Below are 17,316 nucleotides of genomic sequence, written 5' to 3'. Positions count from 1 at the left end.
CTTAGACAAAAAGAAGAATAAAACTCTTACTTTGAAAAAAGTAATATTGATATAATTGATTAATAATAATGTATTTTATGAATGAATAATCTTTATGGATAAAAAAATAATTGTATCATTTATGCTTATATTTCCACAATGGTTCATGTTCACTCATATGTTATATATTGAAGTATCTACAGGAGCCTACTTATTTAATTCTGGATATTTTTGGACTACACAGTCATGAAGAAACTATAACACAAGATTTGTGTGAACATGCTGATCAAACAAGTTTCTCTGAATTTCACCCAGGCCAAAATAGACTCGCACATCAATGAGGACTGTGTGACTTAATGGAAACAAAAAGACGATTTTCACTGTATAACTCTGACCAAAAACACAATCTCTTTGCCGTCCTCACAGTTTCTCCTGTGTCTACCCTCAGAGCTGCCTCTTTTCACCTTGGGTAAATCACAGCCCTGGGATCCTGGGTGGACAATCAGAAGACGCAGAGGACAGAGGGGAGGGGAAGAGAAGCAGGAGGGGGAGGAGGAGGGGAAGGTACTGTAAGGGGGCAGCAGGGCTGACTCACTCTGGTGTGGGGGCTTTGGTGGCGCAGAGGGGCACTGAATCATCTGGAGCTTTATTGAATATTTCCTCCATTTGATGTCATTATCGCCGCAGTGATCATCTCTCCCATCATCAGCGCTGTCCCCGAGTCACCAGATTACAGGCAGGGGAGAGACAAAGGAGGCAGGGAGGTGGGCTGGGGGCTGAGGGGGCCTTTGAGGTAAAACCCAGTGCACCATAGGAGCCTGAATAAAGAGAAGGGACAGCACTGTGCTGTTTGGACAGAAAGGCAGAGGAATGGACTGCAGAGGAGCGACGTGACTAAATATTTGGGGGTGTTTGTAATAAAGTGCAGGAGATTTGCTTGTTTTCTTATAAGCAGAAGTCTGGAAGCAGCATGAAACAGAACTATTGATGCCATCGGACCACTGAGTACAGTATCTGCTGGGAGCAAGTGTGTAGGCTCTAGTGAATGATCAATACATTTGCTGCTGCAAAGAAATTCTCCGTCAAACCTACACATAAAGAAATGAGAGCAGATTATGTTTAAGTCATTTCTATTTTTATTATAAATGAATCACATTTCAACCCAAGCAGTACTTCTTTTTCTTTCTTTTTTTTTTTACCTTCAATGTGCCATGCATACAAAATCAGAATCAAAGTGTCCATCTGTTAGTGCCCATTAAAGTTTATATTTGTAAGGGGTAGATATCAAAGTCTTTCTTTTGTGCAATTAATATTCACAGATATGTACATTCAAATTAGTCAGCCTCAAATATCAAGCATCCTCGCGAAAAGAAACCAACATTAAAAGTAAAAAGTTACAAAAAACTTCAAATTAAACAATATAGTTCTCTTTTAAAATATAATTAATAACTTTTCCACTAACATGAGTTAAATTATGATTGCTTCATTTTTAACCATAGGCACATCGTAGATAGGCGAGGCGTCGTAGAAGCCAAGTGGAGGCCATGAATCTCTCCTCTCTCTCCTCACTGCAGCTGATGTTTGTGTAAACAAAACCACCGAGCTATTCTACAGTCCTCGCAGGGACCTGTTTATAAAGTAAAAAATAAAATAAAATAAATTAATAATAAAAAAAAAGAACACTATCTAAAGGTTTCCTCTGTCCCAGCTTCACACGGGGTAGCTGTCTGATATGTGATTAACCGAAAAAGGAGCTCTTACAGAGATGGTTGATGCCTCACAATGATTGGTTTCTTTGGTATAAAACCACCATGACCTCCTGCAGCTAAAAGAATCTCTTCCTCTGAAACTAACAGTAATCATAGGAAAACAAAAAAAATCCCATCTACTCTCTCTCTCTCTTTGAAATTGATAAACTACCAACATACGAAACGTGATGTTGTCATTAAAGTACGTGTGATTGTTGTGGATGAAGCTACAGGTGGATTTATTCACCTTCATATAATGTGGAGCTAACATGACAGATCAGTCACATTCAACATATAAGGAAGCGTCACACCAACTATCTGTGTCCTTACAAAAGATGAGGTAATCAGTATTTAAGAATCCAACTTTGTCAGCTTACCAAACATTTGATGTGTCACTAGTGAATCACGTGTCTATTTTACAGTCACCTTTTTTATTTCTTTTTTTTTATTAATCTATCAGTGTATCGGCTTCCATTATGAACAAGGACAGTCAATTAAGTCTCGTAGGTGATTCTGTGTCTCAGTGGGAAACCGCAGTGTTCGCTGTGTTGTAGGTATTTGTGTCATTTTTGCATTCATTATGATACACAAGGTAGGGGCGGGACATGAGAAGTTGAGAGATCATGAGTAATGATTGAATTTGCTGCTGAGAAAAAAAACTATACATAGGATTTAAAAAAAAAAAAAAAAGAAGAAGTCATAAATAAATATATCTGCAGATAAAACTGTTTAGGCCTTTAAGAAATTCAGATTCCCAGTGATTTTTTTTTTAATATTATACACTTCAGTGATCAGCATTTGACATCATCATGGTCGTTTATTCACTTACTCACTATAAGGAATGCATTGCAATAGAATATGATCACAGTTTTCCCTTAGCTGTAATGTTTATTCTCATCCTATTCAAAGACTATGGCTGTATGAGTATTATCTTTATCCTGTTCGGCCAGATCAGTTTGGAAGTGGGACTTCTGATCAGATCAGATACGATTAGTGACTATGACGATGTACTGATCCTACAAAATACCTCCATCTACTTCTGTTGTCTGAAAAGCAGAGGAAGAATGAGAGAAGGTGAATGGGATGAGAGGAAGTATGGATAAAAGAACAGATGGAGAGGAAGGAAGGGAAGGGAAGAAAGGGAGGGAGGGAGGGAGGAAGGAGTGGAATGAGCTAGTAGGTCAGTACTTTCTCTCTGTGGTGACTAATGAGACTCCACTGTCCTGGACAGTATTTTTAGGATGCTCTACATGTCCACTGAGACACGCGAGTCGCCAAGGTGACCTGTTTTCACCATGATGATCAGCTACGTAACCCAGAGTGGCTGCTGTTAAGGAGGGGACAAAAAGGCAGGAGGGGGGAGAAAAAAAGGAATACACTTCCCCTTGAAGGTCACGAATTTGGCACGCTTCATGTCCTTTAGCACGGCATCTTCAAGTAAAAACTTAAAAAAAAGAAAAAAAATAGACCCCACAATTGTTCCTGTTCCAGTGAATGCACATGCTGATATACTGGATTCACCTAAGGCAAAAAGGATTGTGAATAAATGTGGAAAGTGCTCGTTGAGCCCCCCGCCCCCCCTCCCCTCCCCTCCCCTCTGCCACACACAGCTCATGTCCACAGTACTTCAGTGAGTTACCATTGCGGAGGGGGTGGGTGGAGGTGGAGGTGGAGGGGGGTCCTGGTAGAGGGTAAGAACTGGGTGATCAGAGAGGTTTTCCTCCCTCCTTCCCTCCCTCACCCCTCTGTTTCTCGTTCAGAGTGAACTAGCTGAGTCAGGATGTGTCCCCTTCAGGCTGCCCTCCTCCCTCCTCTCTGCAGATCTCTCCTCTCAGGGGGACATGTTGAGTAGCTTGGTAGATTTATTGGGGTAATTGATAGCCAGGCTGATGGCAGCGATGTTCTTCAGTGCCTGCATAATAATAATAATAAAAAAAAGTGCATCAGTATGTGAATACAATAGAGAGGAATGAGTGCAGGGGAGCGAAACCCGGAGCAGTGTGAAGATATGAAATGATGAGAAGTGAGAAACTTTTTTTTTTTTTTTTTTCCATCTGTGCGTGTTGGGAGCTGATGACTACATGCTGAACAACTTCTCCCTGGTTTACTTCACCTTATTTCATAACCAAGAGCTCCTCAACACATTATTCTGCCCTGCACTGCATGTGTTTTCTTCACCGGTGAATGTTCACCATTAGCTACTGTCATTCAGTTCCTGTTTCCTTCATGACATGATGAACATCCAGATTCAATTTACTGGTCGAGTCCCCAGAGGATGAACCCTCGAGTGTTTCATGGTTCCCTGACCTTTTCATCGACGCCATCTTTAGACAACAATTACCACTTGTACACAACAAATATCAAAATCTTGCTTGCCATGATGAAATAAAGTGATTCAATTCATTATTTAATAAAATGAATCATCAGCTGCTGCACTGATACCACACGGCAGTTAAGCTGTTCAAGCTATTCAAACCTACATAATTCACACAGAGATACCAATATAAAGACCTTTTGTTTATGCAAGCTAAAAAGGAAACATCCTAGTCTGTCTTTACTTTGTTTAATGTTTGCTGCTGGCCAGATGATGTCCAGTCCAGTGGATGTTTCACTGGTGCTAAGAACTCCGAAACAGCTCCACACACACACACACACACACACACACACACACACACACACACACTGTAAAAAGCTGCGCAGATGGTTTGGAGAGCGCCACAAATGTAAACACAGGTATCCTCCACTGTTATCTGGGTTCAATTAAGGGAACTAACAGGAAAAAGATAAAAAGCAGGGAGTAGTGGAGTGAGCATGATCCTCTCAACGCTGCAGCTTGTGTTGTGGTATAATAAACTCATCAGAAAGATTACAGACCACTAGAGGAGGTAAAGCCTTCAAAACAACTTGATGAGACTCTCCAGTAAGAACATTTTCCTTGAATCCTTTGAACCTCCGTTAATTTTCTCTTGGACTGTGCATCTTTGTTATGATAATAGTTATGACTGCTGCCAGGTCACCTATGGTTTTGTTTTCAACCTGACAGGTGTTAGGTAACTGCTCAACAGAGCCACCCACAGCCTCTTTTTTTTTTTTTCCTACCACCACCACCAGCCCCCATCCTCTCTCCTCTTAACTGCCTTCAGGCTCCTCCGCTGTGTGACGGGGTCCACGCTACAGAGCTGTGGCTCGCACTGCCACAAATGCTAATGGACTGTAATTACCAAATACATTAGTCCTGAGTGCGGCCCACACACATTCAAAACAAGAGGGTTGGGGGGGTGCAGAGGGATCTGCTGGGTGTCAACAGCTTGGTGATTCACTTGCAGGAGAGACTCCAGCCGCGAGCTGACTCACAGCCACTGAAGACTGTTCAATCAACGCGGGACTGCGTGGTTAAGAAAGCGAGTTGCATAATGCGTATCACAGCGTTTCGGGGGGTGAACGCACAACTTCTTTTTGAGCTATCGTACATGTCAGGCGGTAATTAAGAGCTGAACACATCACAGATGACCTGGGAAAGCCTGGCTGGAGGGAGGGAGGGAGGGAGGAGTCTGACTTGAGAAAAGGCGTCAATGGTTACTATTCGGAGACAACAAAAAGAGTCTTACCATTGCCGTGCGATTGAGGAGCTGCTCGTCAGTGGTCATGGCTAATAGGTACTCCTGGAGGATGCCCTGTGCCTGGGAAACACATCAAAGGTTGGTAATGAATGCTTCTCCTGCAACAGTCCAGCATGCAGCTCGCAAAGAAACATAGAAAAACCTCACAGGCCTGCAGAAAAACTGTCATGAATAGAAGGGACTTGCTGAGACAGACGAGCCCAAGAGGTTACATAAGGCGGTGAATTCGGTTACAAATGAAGCCTGGTTCCTGCACGGCTCTTTCGTCTCCATATCAGCATCAAATTGAACAGTGGAATGTTGGAAAAGTAATTTTAGAAATTATAAACAAACTGAAGAGCGTTTCCACCAGAGTCCTATGGGAAAGATGTACCTTGGGTTACATAAGCGCAAGGACTTGGGGGGAAAAACAGATAAGACTACATCGAGGCTAAATGGACTGAAACCGGCCAAGTGGAGCTTTTTACAGAGCTGGAGACACAGTCCAGAGCTCCGGTCCTCCATCCATCTCACGGCACCCCAAATGTTTATGCTGGGGAACATCCTAGTACGATTTGTACAGTCAGTGGTGCACGACATACCGTTGAATCCTAAATATAACTTTTACTTCCTGGGGGGAGAGAGTTCACAAAAAAAAAAAAAAAAAATCTCTGTGGACATGGCAAGAACTGTCGCTGGTATGTGAGAAACACTGGCTGCTGCTTAACCTTTAAAAATCAGCTGGTTCTCGGCCCAGACGTTGATACGACCACAGAGGGATCCGCAATATGTCCAGACGCTCATTAGCCGCTCATGATTTTACACTAGTGTCAACACGGGGCTGTTGAATGCGACTATGCACGATGTCATCAACTCGGTTAAGCTCATATGTCAGCGTGACATGAGGGCCACCAACCTTAGTCCACACAAATCCTCACTTTCTTGCTGGGGGTGTTGACAGATGGTGGACCATGCTGTAGCTGAAGCAATGATCCTTATAGCTGATGAAGGGTTTTTTCACAGTGACTTTTCCCCCTTTATATCAGCCTCACAACAGCTCTGCCTCATTATAAAATCCTCCGCGAATGAGCGTGGACATGAAGAAGACCTGGAACAGCATATGGATTGGACACTGTGTCCATTCTCATTATCATGCAGTCTAAATGGTGCACAGCCAAAGTGATGCGTGTGAAACCCACATTCATAGGTTCTACTGACAGCCACTTATAAAATTTCTGGCAATACTTTAAACCACATCCTAAACGCAGAGCCACACCAGCAGCCACTCACTGTGACAGCTGCCACAAGAGTTGGAGGGTGGGGGGGGGGGCATGCATGAGGTTTTCTAAAACCAATCTGACTGCATTTCATTGATCTATCCAGAAAATACTGGTAAAATTAATATGATGAGCTACTTTATTTTCTTTGAAACGGCCGTTGTGTGTGCCCTTGTGCAAAACACTATAAAAAAAAATTCATCCAAGTATCTTTCATTTAGACCTTCATCTCAGCCTATTTTAAACTGGTTGTGGAGCTGTTGGTGAGGAACCACTGCAGCACACACACTGCTGAGTGCTCCTACTGCCCCCTGGTGGTGGATGACATGCGCTGCACCACCTGAGCATCTGATCCTTCCTGACATGCAACAACCATTCAGTGGGTACAGATGGCAGCACAGAATCCATCGTGAATGACAAGCCAGCTGATGTAATTTTACTGTCAGACGAGCAGCCTCAGGCCTCGCCAACCAGACCTGAGGAGGAACAGGAAAGATGGAGCTTTTCTGGGACTGTCTGATTCAATTGCATCCACAGATGGGAAACTCCTGGCTGACGACATGCTCATAATCCTTGAGACTTCTCTTAATTAATAATTCAAGACATCTGAGAGAGAGGGGGAGAGAGAGAGAGAGAGAGAGAGAGAGAGAGAGAGAGAGAGAGCGCGATCCCATAGGCATTGCAAAATGGATAGATCTTCCTCTCCCTTGCAGTCTGTAGGGAGCCAGTGTGGCACTGTGCTGTCTGGCAGATGGCAGGGCCGGGCTTTGGCCTCGAGCCCAGCACAGAACAGGTGGGTTGAAGAAAAACATGCTCACGGAGGGACAGATATAGACAGAGAGAGGGGAAAGACAGAGGTAAATAATAAAATGCTGAATAATTTTTACTCTCATCATTTCACTCAAATATGTCTGTAACCCGAAACAAGACAAAACAGAGACAAACACAACAATACAAACACCTAAACTGTAGCCTGCGATACATATACAGTATCCTGGCGTGTGTTTGTGCACATCACTCACAATGGCACGGGCCTCGGCGATGAAGAAGAGTTCGGTGAGGGCTCTGTGGAGCGGCAGCAGCACAGTCACACCCGTGGGATCCTGGCTCACGCTGTTTTCCATAGACATAAAGAGCTGCCACAGAGGTCGCAGCAGCGTCAGCTCACAGGCTCTGCAGCGCAAACAAATCAATAGTTAGATGTACAAACACGTACACAGGCCAGAGAGCACAATAAAGATTTAGACTCGGACAAGTGAAAAATGAGACATTAATTCACCATTAATCTTGTAACATCCCATCAGGCATCAAGAATAGCCATTGGATGTATGGTAATTACGTAATCCATCTGTATTGTTAAGTATGATACACACATTTACAGTAGTCTGATATGCTCTCTGTAGTTTTCCATTGCGTAAAGTGTCCTGGTGGATGATGCCAATTACAGATACTATCATGTGGATTTTCAATTTTCCACATCACACCTCTGTGAGCTGTATGAATGTCTTCCAAACAAATGATGATGTCAAAAGTCATGTTCATAATTTCATATCCCAAACTCAAACAACAAATAGCTGAATTCAAAATGATCTTGATAATGTTTGCTGCCAGTGTGAGCACTCCCTTCTTCAAGTTGTATGATGTTGTCATGTGGTCAGACAGTTGGAGAGTCATTGCGCACATATGCAAATTTATAAACACACCCTTTACCTAATTTCCTTGTTGACTACTACAACCACGGAACTACGTGAAGGATTTATGATGGCTTGTATGCAAACCCTGTGTGGAGGTGAAATCCTGCACCTCTAGGGAAAACACACTGGTGAGGTCAAAAAGTGGACCGGGTCCTCTTAGCCAAATAAGCATTACTTAGGTCAAGGTGAATGAACCTGAACACAACATACTATGGGCAGTGACAACAGTTTAAAAAAACATAAAGCATTAATTAGTATTAGACAAAAAGAGATAGAAATATATAAGCAGGGTTTGGCTTACGTCTGGGATTGACACTGCAGGAGGCGGAGCAACAAGTGAATGGCTTTGAGTCGCTGGTTCCCAGTCTGGCGACAGGCCACGCCCACCTGCCACTCCCATATGTCAGCCAGCGGCAGGTGACAGAGCGCTTGTTCATCAGCTAACATTTGCTTTAGTATTTCAAAACCTGATAAGAGAAAAAACAAAAAGTGCAGAGGATAAAGAACCTGAGCCATCTGAGGATTCACTTGAGGTTAATCTACATTATGGAAAGCTTTAAATGTGGAACTAATGGAAAGAAATAAGAAATAAGGGTAGGGATATACAAGCTTAATAGCTTCAGCCAACTAAATTATAAAAAAAATAAAAATAATTTGATCTATTAAATAATATGTTTTATGTTATGAATGAATGAATGAATGAATTTCTGATGATAGATGATTAGATGATGTACTATATGTGCACATAACTGAAAATAAACCGGACTAGAAAATCTTTTACATATAGTTTGTAGAGTCACTGAAGCAGCTTTAAACCAATAGAACAGGTTGTATTTGTTCTTATGTAGAGTACCTGTCTGGAAACGCCCTCTGTGGCCTCCTGTGACAGTGAACTTGTAGCCCCAGTCCGTGTTGGTCATGTCTGACATGAATTTGTAGTAGAGGGTATCGCCTGAGAGAAACAGCAGACAGACACACTAGTAAACATGATTTCAGCACAAGGGCTGAATAGTTGTTGATACTATCTAAAATGCATATACAAATACTCACAGAAGAGAAGATAAATAAATAAATGTCCTCACCAGGGATGTCAAAATCCGACCATTTCTGAGGAGAGCCACTGAAATTGTGGACGTCCTGGACGAAATCACTGCTGCTGGACATCACAAGCTCATCACAGCCTTCCTCAGTGTAGCAGCGGGAGTCAAATTTCACTGATAGGTAGATAGCCCCTGGGATGTGCACCTTGTCCTGCAAAGAGAAGAGACAAACAGTCCTTAAATTAATTAGAAAAAGGACATAGGGGGTTAAGGATACAAAAACAGTTCATATAACCACAAACTTGATTTTAGTAGTTTGGATCTGTAGCCACTAGGGATGTCACGAATCACGATTATAGATTTTCTTTGTACGATTATTGTCAGAGAAATAATCACGGTATTATGATTATCACGATTATTATGCATTAATTAATTTCACAACATACAAATGTGTAAAATCAAATACAGTCGAAATTAAATTACATTACTAATTATTTACACTAAATATTTTAACTATCTACTATTAATATAGTAAGTGTGTGTACGATTAATTAATTGTGGTGTTTAATACTGCGATTAATTGTGAAAACAAGTAGCTAAAGGATGATTTTTGAAATGTATAACATGATAAATAGGACAAGACAAAAAGTTTAGTTGTGGCTGATGATAATAATTGTAATTTACCCACCTCAAAGCTGATGTTGTTGTCATACGGGTGTTTGGACTCTCTGACCTGCACGGCCATACCTGGCTCCTCCATGAACTGGCAAGCAGTGAGAGACAGACTGCACAGCATACTCTGGCTGCAACCCTTCAGCACTCTCTGGAGAATCTGATCAACAACATAACAGAACATCCCAATCATATCAATCCTCACTTCTGAAACATCACTTGTGCATTTCAAATTTTGTCAAACCTGTGTATGTAAGGCAAACCTTCATTTACAGCACCTCTCTCTTCCTGCCTACCTTCTCCCAGAGCGGCTTCTCCTCCAGTTGCATTAACATATCCAGGATGTACGCCATGTGTGAGGCACCGTTCAGCTCCAGGGCCTCCTCGCTCAGCGCAGCCTCTGCGGGCCAGTCGGCCAGCAGCGAGGCCAGCACGTGGCGAGCATACAGAGTTGCGATGGCCTGGTTGACCTTCACCAGATACTGACGAACTGCGCGGTTGCTACGCACATCCAGTTCCTTGTGCAAAAGAGCCGAGCTTTTAGTGCGCCTCTGTTTGGCATAGCTGAGCTGTAAGTCACTCTCTGAGTTGGTGATGAGCTTCTGGGCGATCACGTTGAGCTCCTCTGTGGCCTTTTCACAGTGGCTGGGTTTACTCTGTGACAGGAGGGCAATGATGGGGGGACATATAAGAAAACTGGCATATGAAAAACAAACTGTAGCTATTCATAATGTTTGCTATTTAAAAGTGTAGTCTTAAACAACTCACCACACAGGACAGTACAATATCAGTGTCCACAGCTTTGGTGTTCCTCTCTTCAGAGCGAGGCCGTCTGATGGGCTGCCACTTCTGAGCCAGCGTACGGATTGTCTCATCTGTTTTTATCTCATCTCCATCAAATCTGTAAGCAACACAAAGCCACAATGCACATAATGGAAGCTGGTTTTAATTGTGAAATATAATTATATACAGTATATTAAAAAAGTACACTATAATATCTACATTTTAAAAATAATATTAGGGGCAGTTTTGCTTTCATTCTGGTGTGAGAGATAGGACAGGAAGCTCGGGGATCCACAAAGTTATCCCAAATCATCTAGATTTTAGAAGTGATTTCTAAATGGAAGTTGATGCTGACCTCTTCTGCACCTCCGTGAAGAAAGAATCAGTTCTCTTCATCTGCAGCTCATACATAGCTCGTAGGATGGGCAAAGGGGCATTTAAGGCATCGTGTGTGATCTGTTGTGAAAGAGACTTGAGATTATAATGCACATCTCATCACATAATAGTTACCTGCATGTCCTATGAACAGCATCTCTTATCACCTGGAAGCAAATCTTAGTCTCCTCATCAAGGCCTTCCAAGGGGTCAGGCCTGTTGACGTCGGTGTCGTCAGCGCAGCAGCTGGAGTGATCCGAGTCATGCTCCTTCTCCTGCTCTCTTTGGTCTCGCTCAAGGTCCTGGGCCATGGAGTGGATCTCCCTCTTGGAGGAGTAGAGCATGATGGAGAGGATCTCTAGATCTCGCAGCAACCACAACTTGCTGAAGCCTGTTCCCTTGCTGCACTTCCTCACCAGCAGCTGGGTCAGACCTGACTGCTGGATGGCCTCCTGAGCTTGCTCCACCCCGTGCTTCTGCATAAGACAACAACATGGGATGAAGAAAACTACCTACTGGAATCTGAAAATTTCTATTAAGTTTTAAATCTAAACTTTACATTTTAAATTTAAAGGGGGAAATTACCTTGAGTGTGTTGTAGAGGCCTTTAAGGGCCAACGACAGGACCCAGGAAGCCTCCACTGCAACAGGGGAGCTGTCGTCTTGACTTGTCTGCAGCAGGTGGCTGATGATGGAGGTGAAATTGCTAAGGTAGCGGCTTAACAATGTATTTGCGGCTCCCTGGCCCTCTGACTGCCCTGGGGGGGTCGCTGGGGTCGAATCCTGAGACTGGATGAGTTGGTAGTCCTTCACTGTGAGAGAAGGGAAGGAGCACACAGGGTTAATAATAATGTTTGTATCACGAACAGTGTTATTTTACTGTGCTAGTACTGCACTAACCTGTTTTCCTCTTGCGCGTCTTAACATCTACCACTGCAGCATGGTTCTTTTCTGTGAAGTGCTTGAGCAAGATCATGTTGTGCTGTTCGTGGGCGTTGTCAATAAACACAGTCTGCGTTCCCACACACAGCACCTGATGGACACACAAACAAGGGAGTCAAATCTGGGTTTAAGAACACAAGGAAAAGTATACAACCAACAATGCAGCAATGTGTACTGCACTTACCTCAGGGAAGCCCACCAGCACCAGCAGGGTAAAGAGATTGGTGCGTTTGAGAGTTTGTGGCAGCTGCTGGATGCAGTGGTCAGTGAAGGCAGCGATGACTGTGCTCCACTCAGGACAAGCATTCAGACTGTGTAGAATATCTGCAACTGTGCACGCCCAGTCCAGACCGATACGACTGCAAAAGAAGAGATGATTTTTTTTTTGTTAAACTAAAAAATTATACATAATATTAAAGGGATAGTTCAAATCACAACTTGTCAACGAGAGTGTTTTGGAGTTGTTGGATTGTGTATTTGATGAGTTTGATGAAGGAAACCAAGAAATTCCATCAGTCTCCATAGTGTAGCTTTGAGCAGCTCACGGCTCTGCTCTGCCAAAAATAACTTATATAAATAAATAAAGGTAACGAACCTACAGTATGCCTAAAAATATAGGGATTATGAAATGGGCCAATTTGCCAAAATGTTGAACTATCCCTTTAACATCTGCAGCTACGCCATCCAGATTATAGATATTTGAAAAAAAGTCCCAGGTATCATAATGTTTTCTTTGTGTACCTGTCCAAACAGACGGCTCCTAGGCTGAAGAGCAGCTGAGTGGTCCTCCAGCCTGGTGTTTCTGACGTGGCTGCCTCTCCTTGTGTCAGCAGCTCATATTTATCAGCCAGGGCTTCAGTGACGGCAGTGTCGGCCTCCATCGGAGGGATTCGTAGCAGCAGCTGGCCCAGTAGTCCCAGGGTGAGGTGGTAGGTCTCGTTGAGAGAGCCAGCGTTGGAAATGACCGCCCTGAACAGCTGGGGCAGAATGGAGCTGAGACTGGGCAGAGACAGGGTGCTGTCCTGAGGGGATGAGAAAGATGGTGTAAATGTTATCTGTAGATTTATACAGCAATATTGTGAGTAGAGAATATTTTAGGAACAGGTAGTGTGTGCTGGGGGCAAATTAACTCAGTATTTTAACTTGAGAAAGTAAGCTAGTTTTGTTTGATAGTTTATCAAACTCATTAATAAGATGAATGCCATATTTGTTCATTAAATATGAAACAATGGCCAGCAGCCAGGTAGGTTTTATGGAATGGGTGCAGGACTATTTCTTGGACAGGAGCAGTGACTTCCTGGAGTCTGTGCTGGCTGACACTAGCCAACCCCAAGATAAGACTCTAGGAAAAGTCAATGTGTCCAGCCAAGAAATTATTTGGCACATAACCTACAAAAAAATTACAACATACTGTTTAAACAGTTAGTGGTTTTTGTGTAGCTTATATCAGTCTGCATGCCAGGCTATTTGGGAACTGGTTATAGCTTCATATCAACATGTCAATACACATCACTATGTTCTCTCTCAGCATAAATGCAAATACGGGTATATTACAAAATGTCAAACTATTTCTTTAGTGACTCATGCTATCTAATTTCAACAATAAAAACTGGTTTGACATACTGGTTTGGCTGGTGGCAGCATGGCTGCAAGTAATCCCAGGATCCTCTCTCTGGAGCACTCTGAGAACACATGCTCCTGAAGGGGAACCTGAGGCAGCCTCTCATCAGTCCCCTTGACAATCTCTGATGGAGAGTTGGCTGTTCCTGGTCCAGATTCTGAGGCTGAGAGTGATAGATACATGTAAAGGTCAGTTGAGGGACAATCATAACCACAAATGGACAGATTCATTCTGAAATCTCAGTACTTACGCCGGACCACAGGAGAGAGGGGGTCTTCACTGGACACAGAGGGCGTTTGGCTGAGACTGGGAGAGTCCAGGGTGTCTTGAGTAACCAGCTTCCTTTTCTCTCCTTCTCCAGTACTTGGGGGTGACAACATCTCTGGAGGAGAGCCCACTTCCTTTGTCTTCTTCTCCTTACCAGGTGGTTTTCTCTGGTGATAACAGAATAAATTGGATAATATGGGATCAGGATAATAAAATCTATATTACGTTGATCATAGACTAAATACAGTTGTATAAACGAGTTTGGGTTCCCCTGGTCAAATGTCATATATTGTTGATTTTTGAAATGAAAGGAAAACAATTATTTTTTAATTACTCTCTATGCTTTAACTGACTCATTAGGACATTAGGCCAGCTAATGATGCTCCCAAATAAACTCTATGCTCAGCAATAGACTGTACAGGGTCTAATATGGAGGAGTCTACAGAGACAAACCAAATGTGCAACCTCATCACAAATATCAGTGTCTGAAGTTCACAAAACACAATGCCGTGATAAAGGGAAGAATGGATTCCACTAATTATCAGTGAACTCTGCAACAGGACAATGACCCAAAACAGACTTTTAAATCCACTAGGAGCTAGTTTAGGAAAGTTGAGTCTATTGGAAGGTTCCTTCAAGAGTTGAACATTATTGTGGAAAAATAAATAATAACACTGCATTAATAATTGAAGAATGTCTTGCTATGAATGTAATGTTGTGGCCTGTTGATCCACACGCCTACACCTACTCTCCACTGAACTCATTAATACATGTCTACAATATTAATACCTGCTCTATTTGGGGTTTTTTCTGTGTGAGTTCTAGTCCTGCTATGAGAAAAACAGAGATCAATGAGCTTCATATCATCTCCAAAAGGACTCGTGTTCCTCACCTTGTCCCTGGGAGATGATGGGGAGCAGATCGCTGCGGTGCTGCCAGGGAGAGAGGATGTGTCTGTGGCTGTGCTGAGCTCCTGAGAGGACTCTGGAGAGACTGGACACAGCTCACTATCAGAGGCTGAATCATTGGAGGACAGCAAAGCGAGCAAAGCTGAAGAACGTAGACCTAAACAGAGATGGGGCGAGGAAGGGTGCGACATGTAAGGAGAAAAAAAAAAAAAAAGACAAATGGATAACTGTCCATGACACAGCCCCTTTCTTTGGAGTTAGGATTTTGGGGGATATACCGTATTGACCCGAATATAAGACAACTATACTTTTTAAAGACAAAATCAAAGAAAATGTGAAACTTTTAAATCATGTTTTCAGTATCAGTGAAATAACAACTGGTAGATTGCATTAAAACAGCAGTGGTTGGAATATTTATAACATCATTATGTAACTGTATCTGTAACATAGTATTTCGGTTAAAATCTAATGAGATGCAATTTTCAGACACCACTAAGGTGGACTGTACCATATCTGAACCTCCGTTGGGTGAGACTGTTGACAGCTACCTGAGGTGGCGATAGGAGAAACTACAGTCTACAGGAGAGACCAACAAGCAGGTAGCTCCCTCGTTTCGTCAGTGTGTTGTGCCTTTGGTTAGGGTTAGCCTATGAGTGTGTGCCCCCAGATAAAAAAAAAAAAAGAATTCGAACACTGATCACCATTATCTTAAAATTGGCATCATAACTCCTCTGTTGTTTGCGAACTTGTCCAACCTTTGAGTCCCTTTTTTTCCCAGCGGGTCTCTGTGTTGTGGCTGCAGCTTTCCAGGTCACTGGTGTGTGTGAGTGTGAGAGAAAGACAAGCTCTGACTTGCTTGGGGAGACGTTTTTTGGTGTCACCTGCTGATTTGCATATAAAAATATCTAAACCCCTATTACGCCTCTTATTTTTTCTTTTTCTTATATCCGGGTCAATACGGTACTTATTTCTTTTCGTGTCAATAATTAGAAGAGAAGATAAATAGCACTCTTGTCATCAGTGTTTGCCAAGTGAGCAACAGAGGCCACTGTTAACAGCTATAACCCAGTCCACTCATAACTCATAGCGAAATCTTTTTAACTATGGGCAGTTTAGCCATTTCCCCTTTACTTATAGCCTGCATGTTAAGCTATGCTGACTGTCTGCTAGCTACAAAGTTGAACACAAAAAAATGAGAGTGGGTTGGTCTCATCTAACTCTTGACAAGCCAGCAAATAGGTATATTCTCACCTTTGCCAGTCTGTCCCTTAAGCAAGCAGTCAGTGATGAGCTGGGAGCAGCATGTCTGTAGGGTGGAGGCCTGGCTCAAGGTGTTGCTGTCCAGCGACTCTCCCTCCATCTGCTTCTCACTGCTGAGTTCTGATGTGTACAGAGCCAAAGCAGCAAAGAGCAGCCAGGAGTAGTTGTGGATGTACGGCTGGATCAAGCGGTGACGGTCGCTGATTCGTATGGTCACCATGGGGTACACTGTGATCCGATGGGTGGGCAGATGGCTGGAGATGGGAATTTAAAATAAAGATAATTGAGTCTAACTCACTAATGCAAAAACAAGTGTGTTTTACAAGCACAAGATTAAACTTCAAAAGTGTCACCTGTCAGGATACTTCTTAGCATTGTAGCAACCAAAGCACAGGTCAAAGTCTTCACACACGTTGCAGTTGATCCTGCTGCCCACAATGAGGCCCTGGCAGTGGTCGCAGGCATACTCCATGTTCACCATCTCGTGGTCGTCCTCATGGCCTTCAGGCTTGGCTCCACCTAGTTGAAAACAACATCAGTTATGTTTGCTCCTATTGTCAGACCTACGAGTAGCGCAGTCGCCCGTTCGTCTAAATTCTACTAGATAGTCATGATTAGCGTGGTAGTGAATGTGAGCTCACTGAGGAAGCAGGTCTTGCAGAGGTCCATGTCCATACACTGCAGACAGCGATAGCGGTGCCAAGGTGCCATCCTCTCGCAGCCATCGCATGAGATGACAACATTGAGCAGGTCACAATAGCGTGCAATGAACATGTGCATCTGTGGATAGGACCAGGTACATTATCATCAAACTTTCCTCCCCATGCTGAGAACTTGTGCAGATCATATTCATATCATTTTCCGGCATCTTTATAAATGGCAGTTTTTAAAGGGATAGTTCAACATTTTGGCAAACCCTAGTTTTTTAGGAGTAGGTTCATTACCTTTAATTGTCGGTGTGAGTTGTGACCTGCACATTCACCACGTTATGAGATAATAACGAAACGTTGTTGGATTGTCTATTTGATGAGTTGGATGAGGGAAACCAAGAAATTTCATTAGCCTGCATAGCGTAACTGAGCAGCTCGCGGCTCTGCTCCGCCATTCAAAAAAAAAAGCTTGCAACGACAATTAAAGGTGACGAACCTACT

At 43.0% G+C, this 17,316-nt stretch overlaps 1 protein-coding gene across 1 annotated transcript in view; it reads right to left on the bottom strand.

The window, feature by feature from the left end:
• Positions 1–1,092: 1,092 nt before the first annotated feature.
• Positions 1,093–17,316, bottom strand: part of zzef1 (zinc finger, ZZ-type with EF hand domain 1) — a 33,764-nt gene continuing 17,540 nt past the window's right edge. Inside the window, exons 34-54 of the mRNA XM_085797362.1 lie at positions 16,807–16,945; positions 16,519–16,684; positions 16,157–16,419; positions 14,890–15,062; positions 13,981–14,164; positions 13,733–13,893; positions 12,851–13,131; positions 12,294–12,468; positions 12,068–12,200; positions 11,753–11,979; positions 11,335–11,643; positions 11,148–11,248; positions 10,778–10,910; positions 10,306–10,665; positions 10,026–10,169; positions 9,380–9,548; positions 9,151–9,249; positions 8,599–8,764; positions 7,626–7,776; positions 5,336–5,407; positions 1,093–3,639 (exon numbers count right to left, since the gene is read on the bottom strand). Coding sequence (XP_085653488.1) covers positions 3,559–3,639; positions 5,336–5,407; positions 7,626–7,776; positions 8,599–8,764; positions 9,151–9,249; positions 9,380–9,548; positions 10,026–10,169; positions 10,306–10,665; positions 10,778–10,910; positions 11,148–11,248; positions 11,335–11,643; positions 11,753–11,979; positions 12,068–12,200; positions 12,294–12,468; positions 12,851–13,131; positions 13,733–13,893; positions 13,981–14,164; positions 14,890–15,062; positions 16,157–16,419; positions 16,519–16,684; positions 16,807–16,945 — 3,687 coding nt within the window. The 3' untranslated portion in view covers positions 1,093–3,558. The remainder of the gene's footprint in view (positions 3,640–5,335; positions 5,408–7,625; positions 7,777–8,598; positions 8,765–9,150; positions 9,250–9,379; positions 9,549–10,025; positions 10,170–10,305; positions 10,666–10,777; positions 10,911–11,147; positions 11,249–11,334; positions 11,644–11,752; positions 11,980–12,067; positions 12,201–12,293; positions 12,469–12,850; positions 13,132–13,732; positions 13,894–13,980; positions 14,165–14,889; positions 15,063–16,156; positions 16,420–16,518; positions 16,685–16,806; positions 16,946–17,316) is intronic.

Source organism: Trachurus japonicus, chromosome 14 (assembly GCF_045865225.1).
Source record: "Trachurus japonicus isolate A0001 chromosome 14, Traja_1.0".
Classification (NCBI taxonomy): domain Eukaryota; kingdom Metazoa; phylum Chordata; class Actinopteri; order Carangiformes; family Carangidae; genus Trachurus; species Trachurus japonicus.
Note: the sequence above shows the minus strand (reverse complement) of the source record. Positions and strands in the feature narration are given on the sequence as shown.